This window comes from Apodemus sylvaticus, chromosome 12 (genome assembly GCF_947179515.1).
Source record: "Apodemus sylvaticus chromosome 12, mApoSyl1.1, whole genome shotgun sequence".
NCBI lineage: Eukaryota > Metazoa > Chordata > Mammalia > Rodentia > Muridae > Apodemus > Apodemus sylvaticus.
This window is the reverse complement of record NC_067483.1, coordinates 102,374,981-102,402,732: the sequence shown is the minus strand read 5'-3', so window position 1 is coordinate 102,402,732 and position 27,752 is coordinate 102,374,981. Positions and strand designations below refer to the sequence as shown.

Here is a 27,752-nt window from a genome sequence, read left to right as displayed (position 1 = left end):
GGAAATAGGGAAAGGTTTTACCATTGGCAATGTAAATGAAGAAGATATTCAATAAAAAAAGAGCAATCCTAGTTCCTCCCCACACCTTTGTGGCTTCTGGTCTTAGCACACTTGATCTCTCCTCCTGACACATGTTCATGTCATTGATGATACATACCTCTGATGTTGTGAAACAGGTAAGCCCCACTAGGGATTGAACCATACTGTTTTGACAGTGGCCCACAAACCTCTTCCAGTTAAAAGTTACCTAATCTCAGATAGTTTGTTACAGTAACAGAAAACAGATATACTGCCTTGACCCATGAACATACGTAATGATTAACAAATTCCTTCTCTCTGAATAATGATCATGGTTCAGGGAAGCTAATTATAGGTGCACTTGACTGCATCTATCTTTCCTTTAGAAAGATCTTATGGTCTAATATTAAGCCTATCTATGCTGCTATTGAGTACCTTCAGTATTTGTAGGAAAACATGAAAACTGATTTATGTGTCAAATGTGTTCCAAAAACTGAGAAAGTAAAATTCAAATTAAAATGAAGTTATGCAGAAAAATAATTAAGAAAATTATTAATGAATGCTTCAATAAATATCTTCAGTAGCAAAAGAAACACTTCATGACAGACAAGTAACTTAGTTATGGTTATCACATCTATTAGAACAGTGGTTCTCAACTTTCCTAACCCTATCACCTTTAATATAGTTCCTCATGTTGTGATGATCCCCAACCATAAAATCATTTTCCTTGCTACTTTATAACTATAATTTTACTATTGTTAGGAATCATAATGTAAATATCTGTGTTTTTTGATGGTGTTAGGTAATCTCCATGAAAGGTTTGTTAGACCCCCAAAAGGGCCACAACCCATAAATTGAGAATCACTGTATTAGAAAAAATGACCATAGAAATCATACAGAGTTAAATGAAAAGAGAAACAACCAACCAAAATTTACCAAACACTTGACAAAAATATCATTTTTCATTCATGATGTAGACACTTTAAAAACCAAATAGAAAACACCAACGAGAAATTGCCAGAACCCCAGGATTATTCTTAAAGATTTGACAATACAAGAAATGTCCAAGTTGTATAGGCAAAGAATACTACTAAAAAATATTGGAAAACACAGATTAAAGTGTTAACAAAGACAATTTTATACTATTAGTATAACAATAATAAAAATATATTTATTGCCAATATTATTTTTAAAAATCCAAGCCCAGGACTTTTGTAAATTTTCCCAAGATTTGGGAGATGCTGGAATTAAGACTACTATCTCTGTCTTGGAAGCTTGCCTTTCCAAGTCCCTGAAGAGTTAAAAAAAAAAAAAACAGGCTTCTAGGAAGTTGTTGTTACAGTCAGGACTAGAGGCTCTAGAACCACAGCTTCCTGGCTCAGACCAGGCCAGCTTCACCACTATCTTTATCCTAATAATCATATACCTCTACATAACCAGTAATGGGAATATAGTGGGTGAGGGCTGGAAGGGGCTGTATAGATTCCTCATTGTAAGTATGTGGCCATTGATTCTGCATAAGAAGAAATTCTTCATTTGTTTTCTCAACTGATCTCACACTCTCCTTGAACGAGATACTCTAAGATTAAGTGGCTTGTCCAAGTCAACTCAGCTATAAAATTGTGATATGGGACTCAGGATATAGAGTATTAGAAATATCTCATTATCTGATTCATATCCTTTAATTAATAAAGAAGTAAGCTAAGGTTGTCAATCGTGGGAACAATAATGGAATACATTGGGGGAGAACTGGCTGCCTGATTTTGTTCTTATTGACTGTACTCCTGGCATACAGTAAAATGTGTCCTTTATGAGACCATGCTAAGTGTCAGTACTCTGCTCCATGGCCCCAGACAGATGGGCCTCATGAGCTGCTCTTGGCCCTCAGCCCTGGATTACCCCGCTAAAGTCACCTGGCTACCTCTTCTGCATGATTTACAGCTTCTCAGGTGACAGGTTTCAGAGATCCACCACAAATCTCCCTTAGACTCAAGTTCCTGATTGCCTCACTCCATTTGATATGGGGAACTCCTACTAATATCTCATGTGACCAGAGACAGCCCCATAACATTAAACCCAAAGGATTCCAATTTCAGCTCCCCATGGCTGGCTGCTGCTCAGTATGTCTGGTTCTGACTATAACAAGAACAGGGCATCTCCACAAAAGACAGGAGGAAGGAAGGGATATTTATAAGTAAGATACTTGGGCACTTTATGAGGCTAGGACTGATGCTTTAAGATATGGACCAGGAATTCCTTAAGTGCCCTAAAGCCTACTCAACAGCCTCATTTCTGATCTAGTCTCTCTTTTCAGCTCCCTTTGTAGTGCTAGAAATGGGACCTAGGGCTTAAGCATGCCAGGCAAGCTCTCTGCCACTGAGCTACAGCCTCTTCTGCCCATATTTTGAATGCATTTTCAAAAGGCATCTTGTCTGAGAAAAGGATTGCTATTTATTTATTTATTTATTTATTTATGTATTTATTTATTTATTTATTTTGTGTGTCACCTCTTCAGTCACCATTGGCTCTCATTGTACACTGGTATGTGTACCTTGGTTTTTATACTTTAATAGGTTCAGGGAATCCAAGAGAAAGTTTCTTCCTGGAGTGATCTTATTGGCAAACAAAATATCTGAAAATACAACCAAAGCATAGACTGTTCATCCTGTGTGGCTGCCTTCTCACCTGGCTCTATGGTTGCCACTTCTCTGTCACTCCCATCCTCCTGCCTGTAGGTGATTATCTAGAAGCATCAGAGTGTTGGCCAATGTCAATAGGGTATTATTTTTGTGCAGGAGGATTTGGTGACTTCTAACTGTTCTTAAAATGTAGTGACTGGATTTGTGGGGTATGCATCTACCTTCTTTATTTAAAAATAACTCTTTGGGGTCTGGGGGAATGGTTCACTCAGTAAATGCTTGCTATGTTAACATGAGTCTGAGCACTGCAGTATGGTGTGAATAGGAGGTAGATTTACTGCTCCTGGACTCACAGAGTTGGCTGTTCATGAGAGCCAAAGAGGTGTAAATATGAGGACCTGAGCTGGATCTCCAGAATGCAAAAGAAACAAAAGACAGACACACATATATATAATCTTAGTAGTAGGAATTAGGAACAAGCTAAACCCTAGGGCTTTCTTTCCAGCCAGTTTAGTGTATTTGTTAAGTTCTAGGCTAGTGAGAGACACTGTTTTAAGAAACAAAGTGGATAGCTCCTTAGGATTGACACCTGAGGTCGGTCTCTTGCCTCCACACACATAACATACTCATATACAAATGCATCCTCCATAAATACAATAAGTTTCTGCCTTGAAAACAAAAAAGAATAGGAGGAAAATGGAGAGCACCTATAGAATCTATCCAATAGTACAGATTTCTGGGGACATTTCCCTCATTAGATTGTAATCATTTTGAGGGTAGCAACCAAACCTCCTTTTTCTGATATTTCCCCTGTATTTGTTCCCAATAATTATGTGTCTAGTAATATTTTTCCAATATCCACTGGCTATCTTATTGGGCTAGTAGGCCAATGCTTATTTCTAGGATTGCCTTACTTACTCTGGGCTGGGAAAGCTTTCCTCAGTTCCACTAAGTTCCCCACTGGATTTGTTTATGCTTCAACTGCAGGGGCCACATGAATAAAGACAGAAAAGACAGGTGGGCTCAAGAGGATCGCGATGCAATTTGCATGCAATTAGCATACGATTTATGTCATCTGTTCTCAAGAAGTAATTTTCAAGTTAGAGCTGCATCACTGCTTTCTTTAATGCCACCAAGCACCCATCCCTCTTTCCCCATTCTTGCTCATCCGTTATCTGTCATCCATTGATTCGGATTCTTTATCTTTGAAAAAAGAGCACACAGAACTCTGGGAAGGGTGAATCTGACCAAGGACAAAGAGTCTTTGAGGAATATTCATGGAAGGAGGAAAGACAAGGGTCAACATCATAATCTCTGAGACAACCTCAGAATCTTTGTCTTTCTTTTCTGTCCTCCTCAGGAAAAGGATAATACCATGCTGCTACAGATCCATAGTTACTTCCATGATCAATAGGATAGAATGGTTAGCCATGGCTAAGAACTTTGCTTGGTTTCCTTCCTCTCAGGGTCTGGTAAACTCCATCATCCCTGTTTACTTCTCTCCCCACAGTTCCCTATGTTCACACACATGTAGCTAAAATGTGAGCTGAAGAATAACTCTTCCCTAAATCTAGGACGATAGGGTTTTATCAATTGCTGCTTAAGCAGAAGACTGAAGCTTCTCCTGAGGGATTTCCAACTTTGCAAGTAGATTCATCTTTTCATAACTGCCCAGCTCCATCCTGCATCCAATCTCAGACTCCGGACAAGATCTGATCTCCTTCCAGGGCCCCATCTCAGTCCTGTCTCCCTGAAGCCATCCCAGCCTGGAAGCCTAGATTATTTACACCTCTTTGGCTCTCATGAACAGCCAACTCTGTGGGTCCAGGAGCAGTAAATCTACCTCCTAATCACACCATACTGCGGGACTCAGTCTAGCTCTTTCTTGCAGGGCTTTTTATCACTCACCCAGACAGGAGCTGCGGCCTAGAAAGGAGTCTCCGGGAAGAGGCTGGCCCAGCAGCTTCCCTCTGTCAATGCCACAGGGCTCTACTTTCCTCAGAACCCCAGCATAGCAAACTCAGTCTTTCAGGGTAGATCAACTTCTAACCAAAGGTGACAGGGTTATCAGAGGTTTCCTAGAGTTTAGAAAAGAAAGATGTGTGCCAGCACTTACCTGTCTCTCAGACATGACATATAGGTATAGCTGATTGATGGAGAAGGCCATGTCCCGGAGGATGGGGCTCCCATCTTTGAACACAGAGACCATCTCATACTGGACCCCACCATGGGGGGGACCATCAGCTCGAATCTGCAAAGAAACCAAATTGCCCTTAGTACTGACACCCAGCCTTTCCATGGACTATCTGCCTCTACTTGGAGGGGTGACTTATAAAAGACAGTTGTTACTACTTTAGGCCACTGTTGTGGAAAGAAGTGCTATATATATTAAGCTCTCCAATCCATTCACATCTATTCTCGGTATGCAGGGTTTGAGATCTGTTTTCTCTCTCTCCTTCTACCCAGTTTCTCCCTCTCCTTCTTCTCATACCCTTCCATATCTCCTTTTTCTTTGTTGTTTCTCTCACTTATTTGGAACCAGGGCTTCACTATGTAAGCAAGTCTGTCCTCTAACCTATGATCCTACACCTTCAACTTTTTCAGTTCTGGGATTACAGGAATGCACCATACACCATGATGCCCAGCTTTGGTTTGGGGTTCCTAATAGTGCTTTATTTGTGGTTGAATGCACATGAATGATTCTGACTGTCCCTATGCAGTTGTTTTTGTGTGCATTTGCATATATTTATAGAATGTGTGATGTATCTATGAAAGTGAGTGTATATATGCATACTTACTCTAGATGCTCCCATCTAGAGTCAATTTTCTACATACAGTATCCTGTGTTAGGCTGAAATGAGTGAACAATTATGCAGATCATCAAAAGTCTTTTCATAACTGGAAGACTGAAGATTTCAGGTCTCAGAAATCTTTCTGCCCCTAGATGCCAGCTGGCTCTATTTTCAAGTTACCTAGGGAGATGAAGTACGCTCCTCTTTCTTTTGCCCCATCCCAGGTCAGTAAACAAAAAGGACCTGAATGTCATTTTCCTAAGGCCCCTCTGCCCAAGGTATATATTTATGCTTATTTTGAGAGTTTATAAAAAGGAATGTGAGTCAGAGCTGGACTCATGATTCAGAATCTTTAAGGGTGTGGCCTAGGCTTTGTTACCTGGTTTAAAAGTTCCCTGATCAAAGAAACAGCAAAATTTGAGAAGAAGCAAGATAATATAATACTCTTAATCCTGCCACCTTCAGAACTGCTTGGAGGAGATAGGAAGTTTGTGGCTGAGCCAGACCATAACCTCTGTTTTGGTTGGAGACTCCCATGTCTAAGATTCCCAGTGATGGTGAGGCTGTTGGCACAGGGGGTAGAGAAGAACTAATATGGTTGAGTTCTACATGCCCTCAAGGAAAGAATTTCATGTAAAGAGCTGTCAGCAAGGAGTCCTTGGTATGAATGTGCTCCATGCACAGTTCTATCCCAGATCAGCATTCACCCTTTACCCCATCTCCTACTCCAGCTTCTCTATCACATCCTACCTACATACCTTGTGACTCAAGTTGTGCCTGCTCTGAGAAGCCCTCATAATTAATTACATACACTGGTGCCTTTTTCTCCATTGGACATGTATCCTAGGATTATAATCAATTGATTTGCTCATTGTATATGTATTAGCTAACATGTATTGACTTACTATGTGAATTGTTCTCTAATTGCTTCCAGTATGTGTAGAGTCATTAACACTGTGAAGGTGAATATGTGTTTTCTATTTTGCATGTAACACTCTGAGGACTTGCCTGGGGCTGTGACATGGACTGTGATAGACACAGGAGAATGTCTGAGGAACACCCTTTGAAAGAATATGAACTATGAACCAGCAGACAGAGAACTCTGGGTTCTTTAGTAAAATCAAAATATCCTTTTTCAATAGTGTAGGTAGAATAGCCTTGTCCTATATATCCTCCCACTTCCTCTTATTTCACTGTTTCTTCCCTCTGCTCATCCACTCCTGATATTATGAGAGCTTCTAAGGGTAGGAGACCATGCTGTAGTTATCTCAAAGGCATACCTTGGGCCTGATACTGCAGTAACATGGGAAGATAGTGAGCAGAGAGAGTGAGAAAGAATTCAGTTTTGCCTGGTTGGGTGGGCAGGGTAATTTCCACCTCTGTACTTCCTAAGAAGTACAGGCCTAAGATTGGTTATGGTGGGTTGTTGAGATGGGCTGGAGGTGAGGGAGAACGGACCATGAGCCTATTGAGGCTAGGTGCCAAATGGCTGAGGCTCTATACCTGGATCTCAAGGACAAGAACTGGATTAGAGTCTAGCCTGGGAGACCATGTACCTACTGCTTTGGCAAGTAACCTGGGGCTCTAGCTTGAAATTGCAAGGGTTAGCTCATCGGAACTAAGAGTACTCTTTTAGTCATTGTTATCCATGGTCCTTCCTCTGTGGGTTTAATCTTTCTCCTAAGCTTCATCATTACCCTTTTTCTATCACCTTAGTAGTTTCTCTGCACTAAAGACAGTTTCTTTGATGACTATTAACAAAGCTCTTCCTTCTCGGAGGTGGAATGAACATTTATTTTTACAGGATTGAGGAAAGTACTGAATCAATCATGATGTTACATGGCTGAAACATCCACTTTCTACCTCAGAGATTTAAGGAGAAGGACAAAGTAATCACTAGTGTCCACCTGCAAAACCCTCAACAATTAAAAGGAACCCCTGTGCCATTCAAATTAGCTTTCTCCTTTGGATCAACAGGCTTATATTTTAAAAGCCTTCACAAAAAAATATAGCATCTTTTAGTCACAGAAGTTGTTGGGCCAAGAGAAAGGGATGATGAATTCCTGTTGTCTTGGCTCAATTTTGTCTTCATGACATAGAGTACTCTGACTTTGGCTCTTGTCTGAGTCAGCACAGTGCCATATCCAATGGGAATTTTCCCTACTGTCAAACCAATTCTTCTCTCAAAGAGAGCTGTCTCCTCAAGGCTCTAGTTCCTCTCAGGAACTGCAGAAGCAGTCCTTCCCCCAGGCCAGGCATGGGCTATCCTGTCTCAGGAAGCTGATTTGCCCTTTCTTAGCTGAAACAGCCACCTTGCCCACTTGTCTGGGATTGGCTAGGGGCCTCAGAGCAATGTCTGAACACAAAGTCAGAAGGAAGAATAAGTCAGACCTTTCCTCTCTGGTTCTAGAGACCATATAGTACTGTGCAAAGCTGGAGTTGTCAAAGAACAAGGTGTATTCTACATGATGCTCTGCTCCACAATGACTAGTCCCTTACTTTTCCACTGTATAAGAGACCTAGTGATTACTTAATTCCCTATCTTCTGCCACAACCATTTAATGAACCAGAAATAACAGGATCAAGTCTGTGTAACTCTTAAATATCAAAGTGAAAACCAAACTAGAACAGAAGAATCTGTGCAATCACCTGAACTAAGCTATATTCCATTCTGCCCAAATCCTAGATAGGAAAGTATTGGTCAAGAAGCTAGAACTTCCTTAAATATCCCCCTACTTTCTGTTATCTTCCACGAGCTTCACAACCTTTAAGATATTCAAAGAAGGTCAGAGAAATTGGAGGTGAACCAGGGGGCCAGAGACTAAAAGGGGTAGGGTTGTTAGAGGTAGGTTAGTCGGCAGCAGAGGCCTTTCTCCTGGAGGTGGCATACTAAGTAGGCAGAGTGTAGATCTGAATTGTGGATAACTCCCACATGACTTTTGCTAAGGTGTGGTATGCTTTTAGGGTAAGTTACATCTCTGAAACCTAATGAAAGTGTTCTATTAGCAATGAGAAGAAGAAATCTGCTCAGTTAGTATCTGTCCCAGAGAATCATATTCTTAACTCTTTCCAGTTGGTTCAAGGCTCTGAGCCCTGCTCATCAGTTGAGGGATGCATACATTTAACACAGAGACTGCTTAGCAGCAGGCAGGGAAGCTCTGACCTACAGAGTTGTCCTCCATCACTACCAGGAGCAAGATAGGTAGGGGAAGGAAACTCCTGGGTTATATACCAGGACAAAAGTGGGGTTTAATATTTATTTATTTATAGTTTATGTATGGATTTTTCCTCCATATATGTCTGTGCATCCCATTCTTTGAGTGCCCAAGGAAGTTGAACCAGATCCTGATGAACGGGAGTTATAGGTGGTTATAGCCTGCCATGTGAGTTCTTGAAAATGACTCTCCATCCTCTACAAGAGCAACCAGTGCTCTTAACTGCTAAGCCATCTCTCTAGTCCCAAAAGTGGGATTTTTAAAGGAAGAAATTTGTCTTATTCTGTGGTGTCCCACAAAGTAGCAGCTTTCTTTAGTATTGTATTCCCTGGGTCAGGTTTGAAAGACCAGAAAGATAATAATAAGTTGAAATAGATCACTGATAGAATCCAATCAGGATAGACCACATAAGTTCTTAGTGTCCCACCAGTGAAGAGGCTGAGATGAGAGAAAAGATGGAGGTAACATGGAAAGGCACACAGCCTCCCAAGAAGGCTTTCTGGCAGTACCACTTCTCTTCTGGTAGAGCTTGACCTCAATGGCCATGGGGATATTACCAGGTTGTATTGGTGGCTCAAGGCTCAGGAAGTATGTAACTTAAGACTCAGATTACTACAGTAAGAGACAAAATATGCTTAAATTCGTGCAAGGACACTGAGGGTAACTTCAGTAAAAAGCTCTTGCTGTAGTGACACCTAACTGTAGAAACCTAACAGCCTCAAGACTCTAGGGTTTCCTTTCCAGTTTCTTGATGCAGGATACTCAGATTGATTTACAATTAGATGTAATCCTAACTGAAGGGACAATATGGTTGTGTGTATTTCATATTGGTGTTGTTGATCTGACAATTGTATTAATAGCTACCATATGTGTAGATCTTAAAATGGGCTGGCTACTGCTTAAAACATAACAAAAATGTATCCTTTTAGGTTCCCCGCTTGCTAATACTAATATAATTCCCATTTTATAGATGATAAATCTGAGGCTAGGAGAGTTGTGTGACCACATGATCAAACAGGTAATTGACTTCATAGAGCTGGAGTCCAATCATAGGGCAGGATGTGCTTTTCACATGAGAGGGTCAAAAAGACAAGTGAGACTGAGCAGAGAAGATGGAAGGCCTGGAGTTCAAGTGTCCCCTGCCTTCTCACCTTTCAGAGCTCTCCCACTCACACAGCAAGACTGTTATCTATTTTCTAAGGACCAAAATAACTCAGAACATAATTGGAAGAATTTACTTGGGGACAAGTAAAATTTAGTTTAACAGAGCTGGCTCTGGGGCAGGAGTGAGATTCAGTGTCCATTCTTGGAGGGCAAGAGGCAGGAAAGAAAAAAGGTATTAACATTATTGTTTCTTTTCTCGAATCACAGTTATGTCTGAACAGATATGGATGACAACTCCTTTCTCAGAATGTCTCAATCAGCTGACTGGCTTACCTGTGGCCCTGTAAATGCCTATGTATCAGTTTCTTTTCTAGTTAACTCTATAATAAAGTCTGTCTGTGGCCTTGGCAGTCTGTTAGGAGCAGAAGCAATGGTCATGATGGCTTTCAAGAACTACTGCTCAGAAGGAGGGTTAGGGATCTTGTAGGCATCTATGGAGAAATTTGGGTTTTTCAGGCATTTCTGGGGTCTGAGATTCCGGTCATGACAGAGTCTAATCCCAACTTTCACATTAACTGGAGTGTGGCTTTCCAACAAGTCATTTTATTTGTGCATGCAATGGTTTTGTCACTGCCAGATGAGGGTGGCTATTCTTCTCTCTCAGCACAAAAAGGATATTGTGGAAATGAAAAGAGTTATTAGCTAAGATTTTCAGTACTATTCCCTATTTATTTATTACATGCCTACCATGAGCCAGGCTGCACTAGGAAATGGTGGACACTGATAAATGATACTGCATGCCTTCAGAGAGATCAGGATGAAAACAGGAACAAAACAGCACAAGTCATCTTCACAAACTCAAGAGTTAGCTTCAAGAGAGGTGATTTCCACAAAGTCAGCAGTATTCAGAATGGGGTTGGCCCATCTGACTTGAGGGAGGCCTGGAGGAGAGGTTTCCTGGAGGAGAGGAGACCTAAGCAAAGATCTAGGGTGGGACCTGCATCTGTGAAAAATGTGAAGTGCTACAAATCTGAAGGCACCTTATTGGGGTTGAACCCAGACCTCTTAAAAATCTGTTTTTTGGACTTCAGCACTTAAAAAAGAATGAGAGTTTAGATGCAAGGTTACTGAAGCTTGTAACTTGAGCAGACTCAAAGCATCTTCTGTCCTAGGGCTATTACTGTATGGCTCTAGTTCAGAACTCTGGGTCTGCATGCATGTGGTATGGTGGTGGTATATGCGTACATGTATGTTATCTGTAACTATTTATATGTGGCATGTTTGATGTTTGATATGTAGCATGGTACATATATATAGCTCTATGTGTGATATATGTCATGTATTTGTATTTGTGTATGTGGTGTAACTGGTGTAATATATATGTATTTGATGTGTGTATCTTTCTATCTCTGTGTAGCATGTCTCTGTGTGATATATTTATATATGTATGAACGTATGTTATGTATATGCATTTGGTGTATGATGTCTCTGGTATATGAATTGTGTGATATGTCATATGCATGTTTTGTATATAATGTGCATGCTTCTCTGTGTGCCTGTGTATAGTGTTATGTATCCATATGCAATGTCTATGTATACTGTGTGTGTTATGTATATCATGTATGTTCTGTGTATCTAACAGGTAGTGCTTGTGTGCAAATGAATGCCAAATATGCACATTCTGATCTTTATAGGGGCAGGTGGAGTGTCTAGTGCTGCTCTCACTGAACTCTGCTGAGTTAATGAGTGCACATCTGCAGCTGTGCATTTACTACTGTGAGAGAGGATTCAAGCTGAAGTTTATTTTTGTAGGACTTCATGACCTGAATTATTTATAGCTTGAAATCTTTAGTAAATTTTGTCTCTGAGATCTTCTTCCCTCCCTACACACACACACACACACACACACACACACACACACACACACACACACACACACACCACACACACACTGACACACACTGACACACACTGACACATACACACAGAGACACACACGGGGGTGGGGGGATGGAGGTGCGGGAGGAGGAGATGGCAGCAGCTCCCAAAGCACCTTGCAGGTCTCAGCTCTGTCCTCAGAGCTCTGAAAAGCTAACAGAGTGTGCAAAGTCACAGCTCAATGGGCTGAGGCTCTCTGAAGGACAGCTAAGAGTCTGGCACCCATTATTTTGATAACTGGTAGAGGAATCAGAAACCTGTGGATTACACTGAGCAAAGGAAAAAGAGGAAGAGGGGAGATGGGGGTGAAGGATCCTCTTGTCTATGAAGAAGGAGGCAACTGAGATGTGATGAGCTAAGGTGATGCCTACACACACCCACAGCACAGGTCCCTACAGCTGTCAGGCAATCAGGAAGGCTTTTACAGTGGAGACTAACATTATATGACATAATTATTTTTATTTCTGTTTATGTTATAAACTTCCCTAGATATTCAATGGAGAACAGAGGGTATAGAAGAAGGGTTCACAGGGAGAGAGGCATCTGGATTTGAGAGCTGGCTATGATGGGCTTCTTCCTAGGATGCAGAGAAGAGTTCTTCAGATTCTAGCATCTTAGAACAGTCTAAGAATTAACAACTTGGCATAGAAGGTAGAGGACAAACATTTACTCAACAGTCTAGTGTGTAAAGATAGGGTGTGGACTAGATTGGAGAACGTCGCTGGGGGCTGAGTAGAGCACCAGAGGTCAGGATTTTGGTCTAAACTGGGTCTGCTTTGCTCCTCTTGGATGAAGAGAGGATAGCCAAGCAGTCACTGACACATACCACTTCCAGAATGAAATGTGGGCTCTGCTCTCCCCATCCTAGTTTAAGCTTGGATCCTGCCTCCTAGAAGCATTGAGGTTCCCATTGCTAGGGCCTTCCCCTTGACTGCTTGTAGGACAGTGACATTAAGACCCGGAGGCAAAAAGAATCTGTATCTTTGGCTCTACACCATTAGGATGGGTGTGAACTATAAAGATCAGAAAGGGCCAAAGCGAAGTCCAGTGAGGGACTGCTCTAAGGGCCCAGCCCTGTACCTTATACACAAGGCTATATCTTTAGTATTGGGCAGGTCTTATATCTCTAGTATTGGGCAGGTCTAAGGATCCAGAAACAAGAGAAGCTGTCAGGCAGAGGAAGCAGTATAGTGTTCTGGGAAACATTAAGATAAACACAGCAAGAGTTAGCTGAAGCATTAGGCAGCCACAGATGAAATCACATTATGTACAGGCAAAGCTGTAAGTCACACAGTGCCCAGAGTTGGGAGGGATAAGGAGGGAGGGAGAAGGAATTAATAAAGAGTAATGAGGAATTCTGCCAAGACCAAAGAGTCTTTGTTTACTCAAAGCTCATGCAAGAATCTCTGTATACAGTGTCATACATACACAGATTCTTCTCCTGGGGATGCCCAGGCAGTTTGGCCAAGGAGTGACTCTGGGATCATGAGGAGGGCAGGGCAATATCCTTAACAGGTGTTCAGATGGGTTAGGAGTAGGCATATTGAGAGAGACTGGCTTCCTCTCCCCAAAGGAGGTAGGACAATTTCCACATATATATACTTCAGAATAGCTTTCTCTCCTTATTAATATAAATCCATTTATTTGTATCTATACTATCTCATCCAACTATAAAAGATTGGGTGTGTGGACATGAATAATCTCCCAAACTCCATGAGTTAGCCTCCTCCCATTTTACAAGGAAGAAATGCTAGGCATGTAGAGCTGATGGCAGCTGCAAAGTGGCAGCGTGGAACCTGAAGCTAGTTGGGGCTAGTTCTGAAATTCTGCTTCTGAGTGGGACCTTGGTTTCCTTCAAGGTAAACAAAAGGAGCTGCTTTTACTTGGACTAGAAATAAACTGCATGGCTGAGCACCTCTGGCGGGCTGTCTCAGGGAAGGGTCACACAGCTGTCTCCTTCATGGTAGCAAGAAGGCTATCTGCAGTTTTGAAAAAGAGCAAAGGATATGGAACTTAAAAAGAGTTATTAATCTCTCAAATTAGCACGTTCTTTTCAATAGTCTGTAATTGCCTTGCCTTGCATAATCTGGAATAGTAATACGCTCTCTTTACTACTGAGAGTGGCTTTTGAGCTTCAGCATGGAAGCCTGGGGCTCTGAGCACCATGACCTTACCTAGCGTCAGTGTCTGGATGCAAAATGACTACCTGATATTTTAAAAGGAGAAGTCTTAAAACAATATACTGGGAGTGCATATTCCATGGTACAGAAAAGTGCAGTGACAAAGAGAAATGGAGACTACATTGACATGCTGTATGTTTCTTCTCTTTGCTAACTACTGGGTCTGGGCTTTTACTGCCTCTTATCTCTGCAGCTGCAATAACCTGAGAAGTCTCCTTGCCTCCAGCATATTCATTCTCTAATCTATTCCACCCAACACTTCCAGATTAATCTTCTTAAAACACATATTTGATCCTGCCTTTTCTATATGCAAAAATCCTTAAATTTCAGATGCTTGTAATTTTCTTTCTCTTGCTTATCTCAGTCTCATAATTTTTTAAAAATGATGAGTGTACATCACTTGGGGAATATTGAAAGAAATCACTCACACACACATATACACCCCCCTCCCACCCTACACACACTCACACCTCCTACACATACTCATACTTCCTCATATGCACACACCTCCCCCTACACACACCACATACACATATACCACACATATTCACATCTTCCCCAACATATAACATACACACATACACCACACACACTCACACCTCTCCCCTACAACACACTTAAGACACACAACACATACATGCTTTTACCTCCTCCTATACACACAACATACACAACAAATATATACCCCACACATGCTCACATCTTCTCACACACGCACCATACATACTCCCCACACACTCACATCTCCCCCCCCACAACACATATAACATATACCACACACACACACACACAACTCACTCTACCTTCCTACAGAGCATGCACACACACACCATATCTCCACACAAAACACCCCACCCTTAATTGTCCCAACTGATAGCCAAGTCTTCCTAGTTTGTCACTGAAGTCTAGCTAACATGGACTTCAATCCCTTTTCTATTATATCCCCAGCTTTTTTTTTATTTGTACCTTTATTTTACAATTTGTTCTAATTTCAGGACCCTAATTCTCTTTGGTGATCTACAGGTAGTTGTCTCCTCAGATGGAGGACCCAGAGAAGAGACTAGGCTGTATATATCTCTATGCCTTTCCAGGCTTGGTACTGCTGTATACCCTACCAGCTCTTGTACTGCTTGCTAGCTAAAGGCCTGGGTCCATCTGCTGAGACTAGCAGGGTGGACTAGAGTTAGCACAGTTTGCATTTAATGCCCAGTGTTCTTATCTTATGTCTTATGCACATCTTTTCAGTGTGTACAACCTTCTGTGGTTGACTTCTCCATTGTCCTCATGATATAAGCAAGAATTGCAAAGCATGAAGGGGTGAGGTGATGTCCCCCATAGTCACAGAGCCTCAGGCAGAAAGTTGGGATCTGAACTGTTGTGCTTTCATTATCCTAGGTCTCTGCCCATCTCTAAAAACAAAACAGAAAAGGGAAGAAAACTACTTGTCCCACTTCATTCCTCCTGCCATAGATCTTCAGACCTGGCAATAGAAACGTTTGTAGAGATGACCATTGGTCCCAGTGGCCTGGGAGACGATCTCAGGAGGAAGTATTATTATAGTCCAGATATCACTATGGAAAGAGCTGCAGGGTCTCAAGGCTGGTAGAAAGCATGTGTTGCAGTCAGGGGTTGAGCAAGAATGATAGGAGGAGAAAGAAAGCCCTAATCTTCCTATATCTCCAGCTCCCATCTCAGGGATACCCATGTACCCTGATCTAACTGACATCCTGGTAGAGCCTGAGGGCATATCAGACAGAAAGTTCAGCTCAGTATAAGGATTCTGTTTGAGGAGCCTTTCCATTCACACTACTCCCATGGCTTTTAATAATGAGCCACCTCTGACAACAGACCCTTAATTAATTCATTGCTAGGCTTTTCCCACTGATCAAGGTGTAGTTGGAGAAAGGGTGGTGAGCACAGACTGTCTCATCCACTGTACCTGTCTCTGTGATGGACAGATACTAACTTGCTTCCTGGCTTCACTGTTGAGATCTCTTCTAGTCGCCTCACTGCTGGACACCTTCTTCTGAACACCTATCTCTCCTTATACTGATACTTCACAGCTGCTAGGCATGTGCCAGCAAGGCAGGCTCTGCTGGTATCAGAATGCAATACAGAAGGTGCCAGGTTCTTACAAGAGATAGATGGGAGAGAACTGAGGTTGGCCTTGGCCTCATGAGGAATAAATTCTTCACTGCCTTTGCCTGAACATTAGCAGATACTCCATTAGACACTGGTTAGTAAAGCAGAAGGAAGGCTCTTCCTCTCTGACTGTCCCAATCCTCTTGATGCCAAAGAAAAGGCTTCAATTGTCCCAGACACTGCATACTCCTGGACCTCAACAGCCAGAATGGCACCATTCCCAGGAGCTGGCTGTTGCTGAAGCTGTGTAAGCATGACAGAAAGTGACCTAAGAACAACATGGAGAAAAATTACCGTAAGATTTCCTCAAAGCTGTGTCAAGCTAACAAAGGCTAGAAACTGCACTACACAGGACTTCCCCAGCAGTCACTTCCCAGGGCTTATGGTTTTCTTTCAAGATCCTTCAAGTCCCAAAAGTCAACCTCCCTTCCCATACATGCTATTGTCACTTCATAGATGATAACCTAACTCTCCAGGGTAAGGATCACACCAGGGTATTCAGCCTCGGCTTGGGGGTGGTAATTCCTAATTTCCCCAGCTACAGAGTTGGTAAGGGCTATGCCACCTGCATGGAAATGCTTCAGAACAGATGAGATGAAGAATGTAAAGGAGCCAGAGAAGTGACGAAGGGATTAAGGAGAGGGGTCTTTCCTCCACCTATAGGTGTGGATGGAACCAAGCTGAGTAAGACCAAGCATGGAGGTAATTTTCAGGAGGCAGTGGGTCATTCCACTCTCTCCTTTCCAAAGGAGCAGACTGGGAGCAGGGAGAGAAGGGAGGGACAAGTGCACCCAGCTAGGCCATTTGCTGTTGGAGCTACCAGCCTATCTGGGGAGGTGGCCACTCTCTAGAGAGGACTAGTCTGTTAGGGTCTCCACAGGGTCTATGCTGGGGACCAGAACATTGAGGCCACTGGATCCACCAGAGAAGAGCAACATTCTGACTCTGACATTTTTTTTTTAATTCCTGAAAAGGAATAAAGTAAGGGGGTGGCTTTATTCCTTAACCCACAAGAAAGGCAGCTGGAGCAGACCTACCCACTTCTAATCTGTGACTTAGAAAGAGCAGGCTTTTGTACAAAGCACTAAAGCATCCCCCTCTGCCCCTCCCACGCCCACACTCCCCCTATACTTGCTTCTCTTAAAAGAGCTCTGTGCCTCTCCTGGGGCTGTGATCATTAACTGAACAGCACTTTGCTTCTTGGTGCTTTTGACAGTTTGGCAGTGATCTGGGGAGAACTAGAGAAGTTGCAAAGAAGCATGGGAGGGAGGCAGAGGAGTGTTCAATGGATCAGCCTGTGTGTGCTGACTCCTGGCTCTGCTATACCTGACCTACTCTGGCTCAGGACATGCTAGGTGAGAGCATCTAGGAAAAGTGGGGGCCACGTGGATTTTCATCTCAGCCCCTTTGGCTATCATTTGGAAGCTTTCTTTAGGGCATTGAACTACAACCACTTCAGACAGAGATTCCTTCAAGAGAGGTGGGAATGAACATTGCTTATATTGTCTGATCCCAGAACTTCCCTAGGGACAAGTAGGGAAAGGGTTGAAGGCTAAGGGCTGGGTAGCCTGTGAAGTTGTCCAGGCAGGAGAAACCCTAATAGTGATTACTCAGCATCACCTAGGGCCTGGGTGTTTTCTAAGAGAAAGGAAAATGGAACAAAAGGAAGTCACAGATACCGATCAAGTTGAAATATAAACCTGATTCAGTGTTAGGGAGGAGGTGAATTTTGGCTTCTGAAAAAACATCTCTGATAAAGCACTTCCAGAAATGTCCTAGAGAAGAAGTATTAACCATGAAGAAGGGGATGACTCAGAAAAGACAGTGGGTCTGTAGTTTCCCCCGAGAGCTCTGCTACTCCCTGGTTTTCTTAGGGCTTCTCTGATAATTCTAAAGCTGCTATGGACACCAAGCACCTTACACTAACCCTCACTTTATCATCAAACACATGTCACACATTAAAACCTGAGACTCAGACAGGTGAGGCAAGTAGCCACAAATCACACAAGCAGCCAGTCCAAGCAGGAACCTGAACTTAAAGCAGTTTATTAGTCTCCCTAAAAGATGGCCAGCTTTGCATTTTGTGTGATGTTAACATTTCATTGTCCTTCATTTTAACACTCATCTGTTGCCATCTGAGTCTTGATCTAAGTGCCAACATAAATCATAAATTCACAAAGATAGAAGCTGGATCCAAAGTGTTCATTTTATTCAACTTTTAGCAGCATGCCATGCTCAATAGGGCACTTTAAAATTTTCACTCCATCCTTGATCAACTTAGAACTTTGGAAAGCCGCAAACATGGACTACAAGATCTTAACCACTGAGCTCTCTTCCCTTTATGGTCTCAGATGCTTTTATTGTTTGTTACTCTATGAGAGTGCCTCCCTGAATATTGGGTTATTACATGGATTTCATAGCCTTGACACTTGATGAGAGGTTAGTATTATAATTGACATTTAAAATAAGACTCTGATTTTGATGCTAAGCTCTTGTCCTGGAATCTGTATAAGACCTCACATGATCATAAATTACACATAGAATGTAAAGACTGTGAATAGTCATTTCTTAAAAATGTGAGTGAGTCCTTCCACCAGAGAGAAGAGTTTTTGGCTGCTAGGAACCTCAGACAGAATCTAATCTTAGTCCTGAGTTTCCATTAAGCTTAGTAGTTTATTTCCTTCTATGTCTTTGTGGAGGAAGGGGCATGGATCCTCTAGTTTTAAGTTAGTTATTGTTATGTTGTCCAGTCTTTTCTTATAAATCACCTAAATTCCTATGAGAAAATTGAGGTTAAATTTTGTTTGTATATACAAAAAATAATACTCACATCTTCCCTTTGTGCTCATGTATACCTACAGTATTGCTTTGGCCTAGACATGGTCTTTGCACTGGGCATGTGTGCATATACCCCTTGGAGGCAACATTCACCATTAGGTGTTCTGAATGAGGGCTTGGAATGGTTTAAGTATCAGCAGGTAGTTGCAAGAGGTAAGAAAGAATTCTCAAAAATTAGAGTCAGCTGGCCTGGACTCCACACACTGATGAAAGTCTCAAGGTTGACCATGAGTTCAGCCTTTATTGAGTAATAAAGATTTTAACAGTAATAAAGTTCTGCATACATTTGTAAAGTAAAAGAATGAATGAATTCCTGAATGAATAAATTTATGACCCTAGAGAGTCTTCTATAGAGAGAAGATCAAGGCTGCAAGGATATAAAATCCCTTCTTTGGGCTACAGAAGACACTCAGCCTATATCATTGAGGGCTGGGCTATCACCCTGTTTTTGCCAAAGCCAGGTCTCAAGCACTCAGCACCTGCACCTTGTGTTGCAAAACTAGGTCAGTGTGCTAGGCACCAGAGGAGAGTATGCAGGGAGAGACAGAGAAAGGCAAAATGGAGGGAAGAGGAAAGCAGTGTGCAGCTTCTGCTGCCCTTGTTGACCTCCCTCCAGAAAGGAAAGTAACAGGAATGTTAGCCTGCAACATATGTGTGTGATAGTGTCTACAAGCCAGTCTCTTGTTTTACTGGCAACCTTTTTCATTTTCTATTTATTTATTTTTTCTTCTCCTGTTCCTGGTCTTTCCCTTCTCAGTCCTGCACCATCCCCCACCTGTTTTTGCTTTTCTTTTTGTGTATGTTTCTGCCTCTTCTGCCCTGCACCCCCAAACCTATACACACACTCTTCCAGATAATTTAGAAAGAAGCTCTTTTAAGTGCTCTACCCATGTTTGCCTGGAATCCCAGCATCAGCCATGGCTAGGGGGGCCTCAGAGCTCAGGGCATTCCCACCACCCATACTGACCTCTGTCCAACCTAAACTTTACTTCTAATCCCATTGGCTTTGCTGACATCAGGTGGGTTAATTATTCCCTGTAATTAAAAGGGATAACCCCCCCATTCCTAATCTCAGATAATTAGCTTTCTGATTGCCTGTGCTGGGCAGGAAACTTAGTGTTTGGAGAGGGATTTTGGGCAGACAGATTAGACAAACACTATTCAGGAAGCTGTACTGTCAAAATGCACTGTTCCCAAACAGTTTGTTGTTGAAGATATTTGGGATGGGCAAAAGGGCCTCGCTCCCTCTAGGTGGTCTGAGGTGCCTTTCAATTCATGGGGCTTCCCAGTGAGAGGGTACCTAGGCTTGACTTTTAGAATTCTTCTTGAATGATAGAGCTAGAGCTGAGTTTCCAGCAGTCTAAGCCAGTCTATGAATTTCCTAGCAGCAGTGACTCTTTCTTGTTCTTTGCTGGAAGAGGAACAAGTAACCCTCAGGCATGCCCACATGCTAAATGGGTGTTCAAAAGTTAACAAAACATGTCTATTGACAACAAATGGCTAAGATTCCTTACTCCCTAAGACATGGGGAAAGAAGGTGGGGAAATCCATGTTTAGATGCTTTAAGGATAATGGACCCCTGTAACAGGCTTTGTGTTCTATGTGCCCTTAATGAGGTGTGTTTTCATCATGCAGGGTTCTTTGTCTCTGTCATCTAATTCTTCTTTCCATCATCATGGATATGATCCTCATGTTTATCCTGAAAGGAAGGTGACCTCTCACAAAGTAGAATAGTCCTGGGAGGTCTGAAAACAAGCCACAACAAAGACGGTGCCAGGTTGGAAACATGAACTTCCTTGATCTTTGTGCAATATCACATACTTTAGTTCTTAGCTCTGTCTCAAGAATTTTGGCTTTGAGGAATAAGGGTCATAGGCAATGGATCACATTAAGAATGCCCACAGATAAGGGCTAGTGAACTCCTGTGGGCTCTGAAAGCCCACTACTAAGATAGTGACTAACTATCCAGACTTCTTACTTCCAAGGAGCTGGTTTTCAAGGGCCCTAAATAGCCAGGCATGGCTGGAACCCTATTGCCATTCCTCTTCCTCCTGCCCTATTCAAAGCCTTCAGATCAGGTCACAAAGGAAGGGGCAGAAACTGAAGCAGAGGCAGTGCATGGGGGCCTGTGCTCTCAAGAGAAAGGAGTCAGAACAGAGGCTGGGAGCTGGCACCTGGAGGATTTATCTAGCCTGATGGCCTAGGTTCCTGGCCCTGCTCCTCCACTGCAATTCCACCAATGAGATCAGAGTATGGGGTGGGGGGAACATTGTCATGCATGGATTCCAGATGGGCTATCAAGTTTGCCCACAGTCGACTCTAAGACTCCTCTGGTCTTGGCATCTCTCTTAGCTCTGATTCAGCTGCCTAGCAAAAGCCTGCAGTGCAATGCCAGTGAAACCCAACCCACCAGCCCTTAGTCTCTTACTTACTCTTCTGTTACCTGGGACAGCACATGAATTTTTTTCTGTCTCTTCTTCAGCAACACAAACCTCCCAGAAGTAGAAAGGGCTGGGGCTAAGTATCTGGCTGACAGCTGGGTCTCTTGCTCTGGAGCTCTGACTTATATCTCTCCAGAAGATAGAGCAGTATAGGGTTGTGGGTTCAAGTTCTGAACATGAGAATAAGGTGCCTGCCTGGAAAACCTGGGGGTAGGGGCAGAAACTCATGTTCCTCTGATTGTCTGATCTATCTAGGTGGTAGTAAGCTAGGCATGGGACAGAAGAAAGGGATCCACGTAAAGTGGTAGGAAAAGGGACAGGTGTCTGCTAGCATTCAACAACTCAGTGTCCCATGATGCCCTTTTCATTTACCATGTGGACAGCTACACAGAGGCTTGGGATGTCTAAAGCAGACTTGGAACTGGTCTGTTGTACCTTGCCATAGACACAGTGAAGACACAGCTGTGTGACGAGGATGGCATATGCTCTGGAGGAATGGAAGCAAAGGAAACATGGATCATGCCACAACAGATGGTTCTGTATGCCTGTTCACATTGATGACTCTTAAAGAAGGCCCAGTAGGCCTTGAGATGCGATAGGTTTTGACATATCCTTCTTCACTCACTACTGTTTAAATAAGATCACATTTATTTTTGCCTTGTAGAGAAATGGATTAATATTCCAAGTTACATGAGGGGTCACTATTAACATTTCTCAGTCTTCCCTGTTGTCAAAGTCCTGCTCTACAGTTTGAATTTGGGGCTTCTAGATCCTTCTATCACAATTTCCTTTACCTTGAACTAATGTTCCTAGTCTCTAGGGTATGCCCTGGTGGCTTGAGGTACCCTGCCAGGGTTAATTAGTTGGGCTCAAATTTGCATTTTATTTCAGAACTTCAGTTTGGGATCTGTGGCAAAGAGCAGCAGGACTCCTTCAGTGGCAAAAGCCCCTGAAGCCAGTCATTTGAGCTAACCACAGAGGTCTCTCTCCCTTTCCTCCACTTCTTCACCTCTCTGCTTACCAGCATGCTGGCTAGCTGCAGCAAAGGGCTCGCTGAACACTCTAATAGAAGAAAGGCTTTTTCTTTTCCTTTCTTTCTCTTTTTTGTCTTCTCCTTCTTCAAAGATGCAAAGTTCCCTCCAGCCTCTCTGGAGAATCAGGGAGGGAACAGTCTGTCTCAAAATGCCATTAAAACATCTCTCAAATTAAAAACAGTTCTGAAATGTACAGCTTCATGAGAGAGCGTCTCAGTGAGCTATGAAAATGCCTCTGACTACCTGTGGGTGTGGGCAAGCGTCAAACACTCTCCAGGGCTGGGTCCTCAGCTCTGTCCAGTGCTGCATGCTGGGATATGCATTTATTTGGTTTCTCTGGGCCTCAGTTTCACCCCATAAATCTTAGAAAGGGACAAGATTACATTTCTCTCCTACCTTAATTTTGGTGTGCTTCAGCAAGAACTGTGTCCAATATTCTCAGAGACACTGGCCTTCCCATCTCCTGACTTACCTCCCTTGCCCTTCCTCTTTCCACACTCATGGTGCTATTTTAAGTTGAGGCTTCCAGCCAAGATCTGTACTTTATTAATTGCATGTCAACTACTCTGTGCAATGTTTAATGTGCTTTCCAGATTGCATCAAGACTGCAGTGAAAACAGGCACCTGACTGCAGCCTGGGTGCCTGGCAGGCTGGATAATGGGCCCACTGGAGTGTACCGAAGCCTGCTCTTTCCCCTTCTTGCTCTGAATTCTGGGTTCACACCAAGTCCAGATCCTGCCTGCAGTCCATTTAAAGTATGCAGTACTTTACACTAAGCACAGCGTTCTGATGGACAGGTAGGAAAACCAGACTCCTCAGAAAATGCCAAAGGGCAATGTAGAGCCTACATGGTGGGACTGAGTGGAAAATGACCCAGAAACACACTAAGGAAAATGTAACACTGATCATCTGCTCTGTAAAGCCTTTGTGGTGAGCAGAAATGGTAGTTTATTCCTGATGGCTTGTTTTCTACCTTTGTGAGTTGAACACATTGCTTATCTTCTTCTTGGCCTCAAGTTTATCTTTTATTAAAATAAGCACTAACTCCTCATGAGGTCTTAGAAATGTTCTCATCTTATCTTCTTTCTGGAAGGATCTCCTGGGGAATACAAAGATGGATTCCTCTGGCTTTCTGGCCTGAAGGAAACTATGACCCAGCAGGGAAGGCAAAAAGTAACAAGGAACAACGATCAGCAAGTATGCACTATCCCACATTCTTGACATGAAGACATTAAAGCCCCTAGCATCCCTGTGAGGTAGGTAGCTACTGCTGTTGTCATATAGAGGCAATCACAGAGAAGTTAATTTAGCTGTCCAAAATCATACTCCAAGTAACTGGACAGAGAAAAGTTTAGTAAAACCTCTGAGGCTCCTCCAAGGTGGAGGTTTTAAACCATGCATATTGGAATCTAGGAGAGCTGTACCAGCATGCACAACCTAGCTGAGCTGTCACCTACCCAGGAAGCCTTCTCTAGATATCACTGGCTCCTTAGTTTCAGCTCTTACTTTGTGCATCTTTCCAATGCTTGCCTCTACTGAAACAGCAGCATTCCCCCTCCTCCTCCCCACCATCTTATGAGCTGTTCACCCCAGTGTCACACATAGTGTCTAGCACATCTATGTGTAATAAGTCAGCCTCTGCTGTGTCCTTCTCTCACCCTTGGTTGTTGGTGTTCTGACTTCTTATCACCACCTCCCAGGGGGCTTGCACCTCCCCACAGAATACGGGAAGGCAAATGCATTCACATGTTCACCTGTCCATTCTCCCCAAGCTTACGGGTTCTGACACTTTCTGTACTTTGCTGCTGGGTGGCAATATGAACAATTTAGAATGGAAATTGGCCTTATAAGGAAAAGAGTGGTTATGTGTGTATTAAAGTACTGGGGAATGGACAGTCATCCCTGAAGGCCCCAGGGGGAGAGAGCTCTTCTGACTTCCCTTTCCAGCAAATCTACCCACTTCTTTCCTTGTTTCCCATTCTCTTCTTTATTCCATTACTAACATCCACCCTCAAAGAGCAAGAAGAACAGAGTCTTGCCCTTGCCCCAGACCTCTACCAGGATTGGAAGGTGTTCCCTATCCCTATCCCTATCCAAAAGAGAAGAGAGACAGCTGTGCTTTCTCTTCTAAAGGGGAATTCACCACTAGTGGCCTCCTAGGGTATCCTCTTTTGACAGCCAGTTCTTGACATCATGCACAGAATATTCTTCCAAAATCTTGGGGGATTATGTGGGACAAGAAAAGATTATACTGTACTGATACTATAATAATAATAATAATAATAATAATAATAATTAAAACTGGGACAATTTGGTTCTTTAAAACACAAGAGCAAAGCATTGTGATTTTTTAGCCACAAGAGGGAACAAAAAAGGCCTTTCAGAGTGAAGCAGTCAGCACATGTCTAGGCAGCCTACCTGCCTGGCCCTTGATCTCTGAGTGTCACATGCAGTGAGCTCCGGGAGGAGGGCGCTCCAAAGGATGCACTTAGCAGTCACCACCTGACTCTAGCGGCACTAATGGGTTCTGTTATCTCACAGGGACCCTTGTCTGAAGATCAGCAAAATGGAAGGAGGTAGCAGGTTAAAAATATTCTGTTAGCAAAGAGACTTAGGTAGAGCCTAAGTCATGGGGATGTCAGGGACAGAGAGAGAGAGAGAGAGAGAGAGAGAGAGAGAGAGAGAGAGAGAGAGAGACAGAGACAGAAGAAACCCTGGGGGGCAGAAAGCAAAGCCACCTGACCCTCACCTTCTCTTTCACCCACAATTTATAATTTGAATTTACCAAGTGTCTGGCAAAGGACTGTGGGCCAGCGATAAATTCTGACTAGACAGTCATAAATTGGGTCACGCAGCCTCCCCTCCCCAGCGTGTTGTTTGGTCATTAGTGTGGTAGTATGCCACAGGCATCTATGGGAAGGGACAAGATAACAAAGCTGATTTATTTTCTATCTCATACCTCTTACTCAGGAAAGGTATTGGGGCCATAATGGGAAGAGATATTCATACACTCCCTTCAGATAATATTTGCACTGAAGTGTGTGTGTTGGGGGACCTCCACATATGGGCTTACTGCAGCCTTGAAACATGGCCAGGGAGTGAAAATTGCTACTTAGGTCTGCATTTAGGGAAACAAGGCTTTGAGAGTTTGTGACTGCTCACAGAAGAGGCAGTGGGCACTTCTAAGGTTCAGCAACTTCCTGTTATGGTTCACTCTGTGTCTCTCAACTTTGTTCTCTTAACACATCAAGGAAAACCCATAGGTCTCTCCCTACTAACCCAGGGTAAGGTCTCCTTCCCCTTCATTTGTCTTCATATCCCACAGAGGCCCAGCTGCCAGTCTTTTTCTAAGGTTGGGGCTGGTCCAGCTGACTATAGGATAATTTTTCTCTTTTCCCAGGTGATCAGGACCAGAGAGATAAGGGAGAGGTTATAACTTTCATATTCTTGCCTTAGGTCAGGTTCAGGACCAAAGCCAAAGGAACCTGAAGCTTTCAGAGACTTTATAGTCTCACATGTGGGTCAGGTCACCTGGGTCTCATTTGTCAAAAGAAGATAGCAAATGCTCCTCAAGTCCTAATGACAAGCTCACTAGAACCAACTATTGCTGGAAAGGTCCCTTCAGACTGATTTCTTGTTACAGTTGAGGGATATGAGCTGAGGGGCAGCTTTCTTGAGATACTCAGCCTCTCCTACAGTGGCTCAAGAAGAGATTCTGAAAAGGAACCTTCCTCCTCACTCTGCCTCTATGCAGTCAAAAAATGAAAGACAAAGTACAAGAGTCTGGGGTTAAGGAAAGGAAAACCAACCAATGTGTATAGTCATACAAGGAGGTTTGCACAGAATACAAGATAAGGCCTTATGTAGAGAATTAAGAATTAACTAAAGGTACAGGATTGTGGAGTGAGAGAAAAGTGAGGGAAGCAGTTGGCAAGGACTTAGGAGAGGATCTTTTCCCCTTCTAACTCTGTGGATGGTGACCTCTGGTTTCAGTTCCTCCCCTTACATAGTCTACCCACCCATTCTATTCCCTATGACCCCTAGACCTTAGCATAATAGGATTCTCTATTGTGCTTCTTCAACTCTGCATAGCTCCAGAGTCTGCACCTGGGGCTACTGAGTGAGAGAGAGTTCCCAAAATAGAGAGGGAGCTTGGGGCTATGGTAGAATGTGTGTGCTGACTCCATGTGTTTCTAGGTCACCAGGGAGCATCAGTTAGACAAAGGAAATCCACATATAACTTCCAAGCTTTCACATCTCCTGATGCTGATTTTAACCTCTTTTTCTCACTATATCTTGTCCTAGAATTACTAATACAGACTGTCCCAACTGTTGAGAGTTATTAGAGTTTCTGAATGAAAAGAGCACAGAGGAAGAGGAAAGGAAACAGGGAGAGGAGTGAGGGAACTGTGCCCTTTTCCCACACACACTCCTTGCAAAGTAAGTGCTAATACATTAATTACCCAAGTAGTTTTGAATGGACTCTATCACAACTCATTGTATGTAGCTGCCATTCCCCAGAGAAGCTGTAATATACTCAGTGCACACGATATAATTAAATAGCAACACATGTGTCCCTTGCTTACTATAGGGATGTTTGTTTACTTGTGATACTGAGAAATGGCACAACCTGGCTGATAAAAGGCCTATGGAGCGCAGGCAGACCCCTGGCGGTTTGCACCACCAGATCCAGAGGATTCTTCAGCATGCAATAAGGACACATGCTCCACTATGTTCATAGCAGCCATATTTGTAGTAGCCAGAAGCTGGAAAGAACCTAGATGTCCTTCAACGGAGGAATGGATACAAAAAAATGTGGTATATCTACACAATGGAGTACTATTCAGCCATTAGAAACAATGAGTTCATGAAATTCTTAGACAAATGGATGGAGCTGGAGAACATCATACTAAGTGAGGTAACCCAGTCTCAAAAGATCAATCATGGTATGCACTCACTGATAAGTGGATATTAGCTTAGAAACTTTGAATACCCAGGACATAATCCACAAATTAAATGATGTCCAAAAAGAATGGAGGAGTGGGCCCTGGTTCTGGAAAGACTCAGTGCAAGAGTATAGGGGAATTCCAGAACAGGGAAGTGGGAAGGAGTAGATGGAAGAATAGGGGAACGGAAGAGGGCTTATGGGACTTGCGGGGAGTGGGGACCCAGAGAAGGGGAAATCATTTGCAATGTAAATAAAAAATAAATAAATAAAAATAAAAATGAAAAAAAAAAGGCCTATGGAGGCAGGAGGGGACAAGTCACACATGTCCTAATGGGGAGGGGCCCATGCCCCAGGCCTCTCTTTCCTCATGGTACCACACTCCCTTTCCCACTTGCAGCTCCTATAAGAGCATCTCAACCCCCAGTAAAGTTTCTCACCAGAGTACAGGTCAGGGTATTATGG

At 43.0% G+C, this 27,752-nt stretch overlaps 1 protein-coding gene across 1 annotated transcript in view; it reads right to left on the bottom strand.

The window, feature by feature from the left end:
• Plxna2 (plexin A2) overlaps positions 1–27,752 on the bottom strand; it is a 198,642-nt gene that overhangs the window by 98,615 nt on the left and 72,275 nt on the right. Inside the window, exon 4 of the mRNA XM_052200345.1 lies at positions 4,774–4,908. Within this exon, the coding sequence (XP_052056305.1) occupies positions 4,774–4,908 (135 nt within the window). The remainder of the gene's footprint in view (positions 1–4,773; positions 4,909–27,752) is intronic.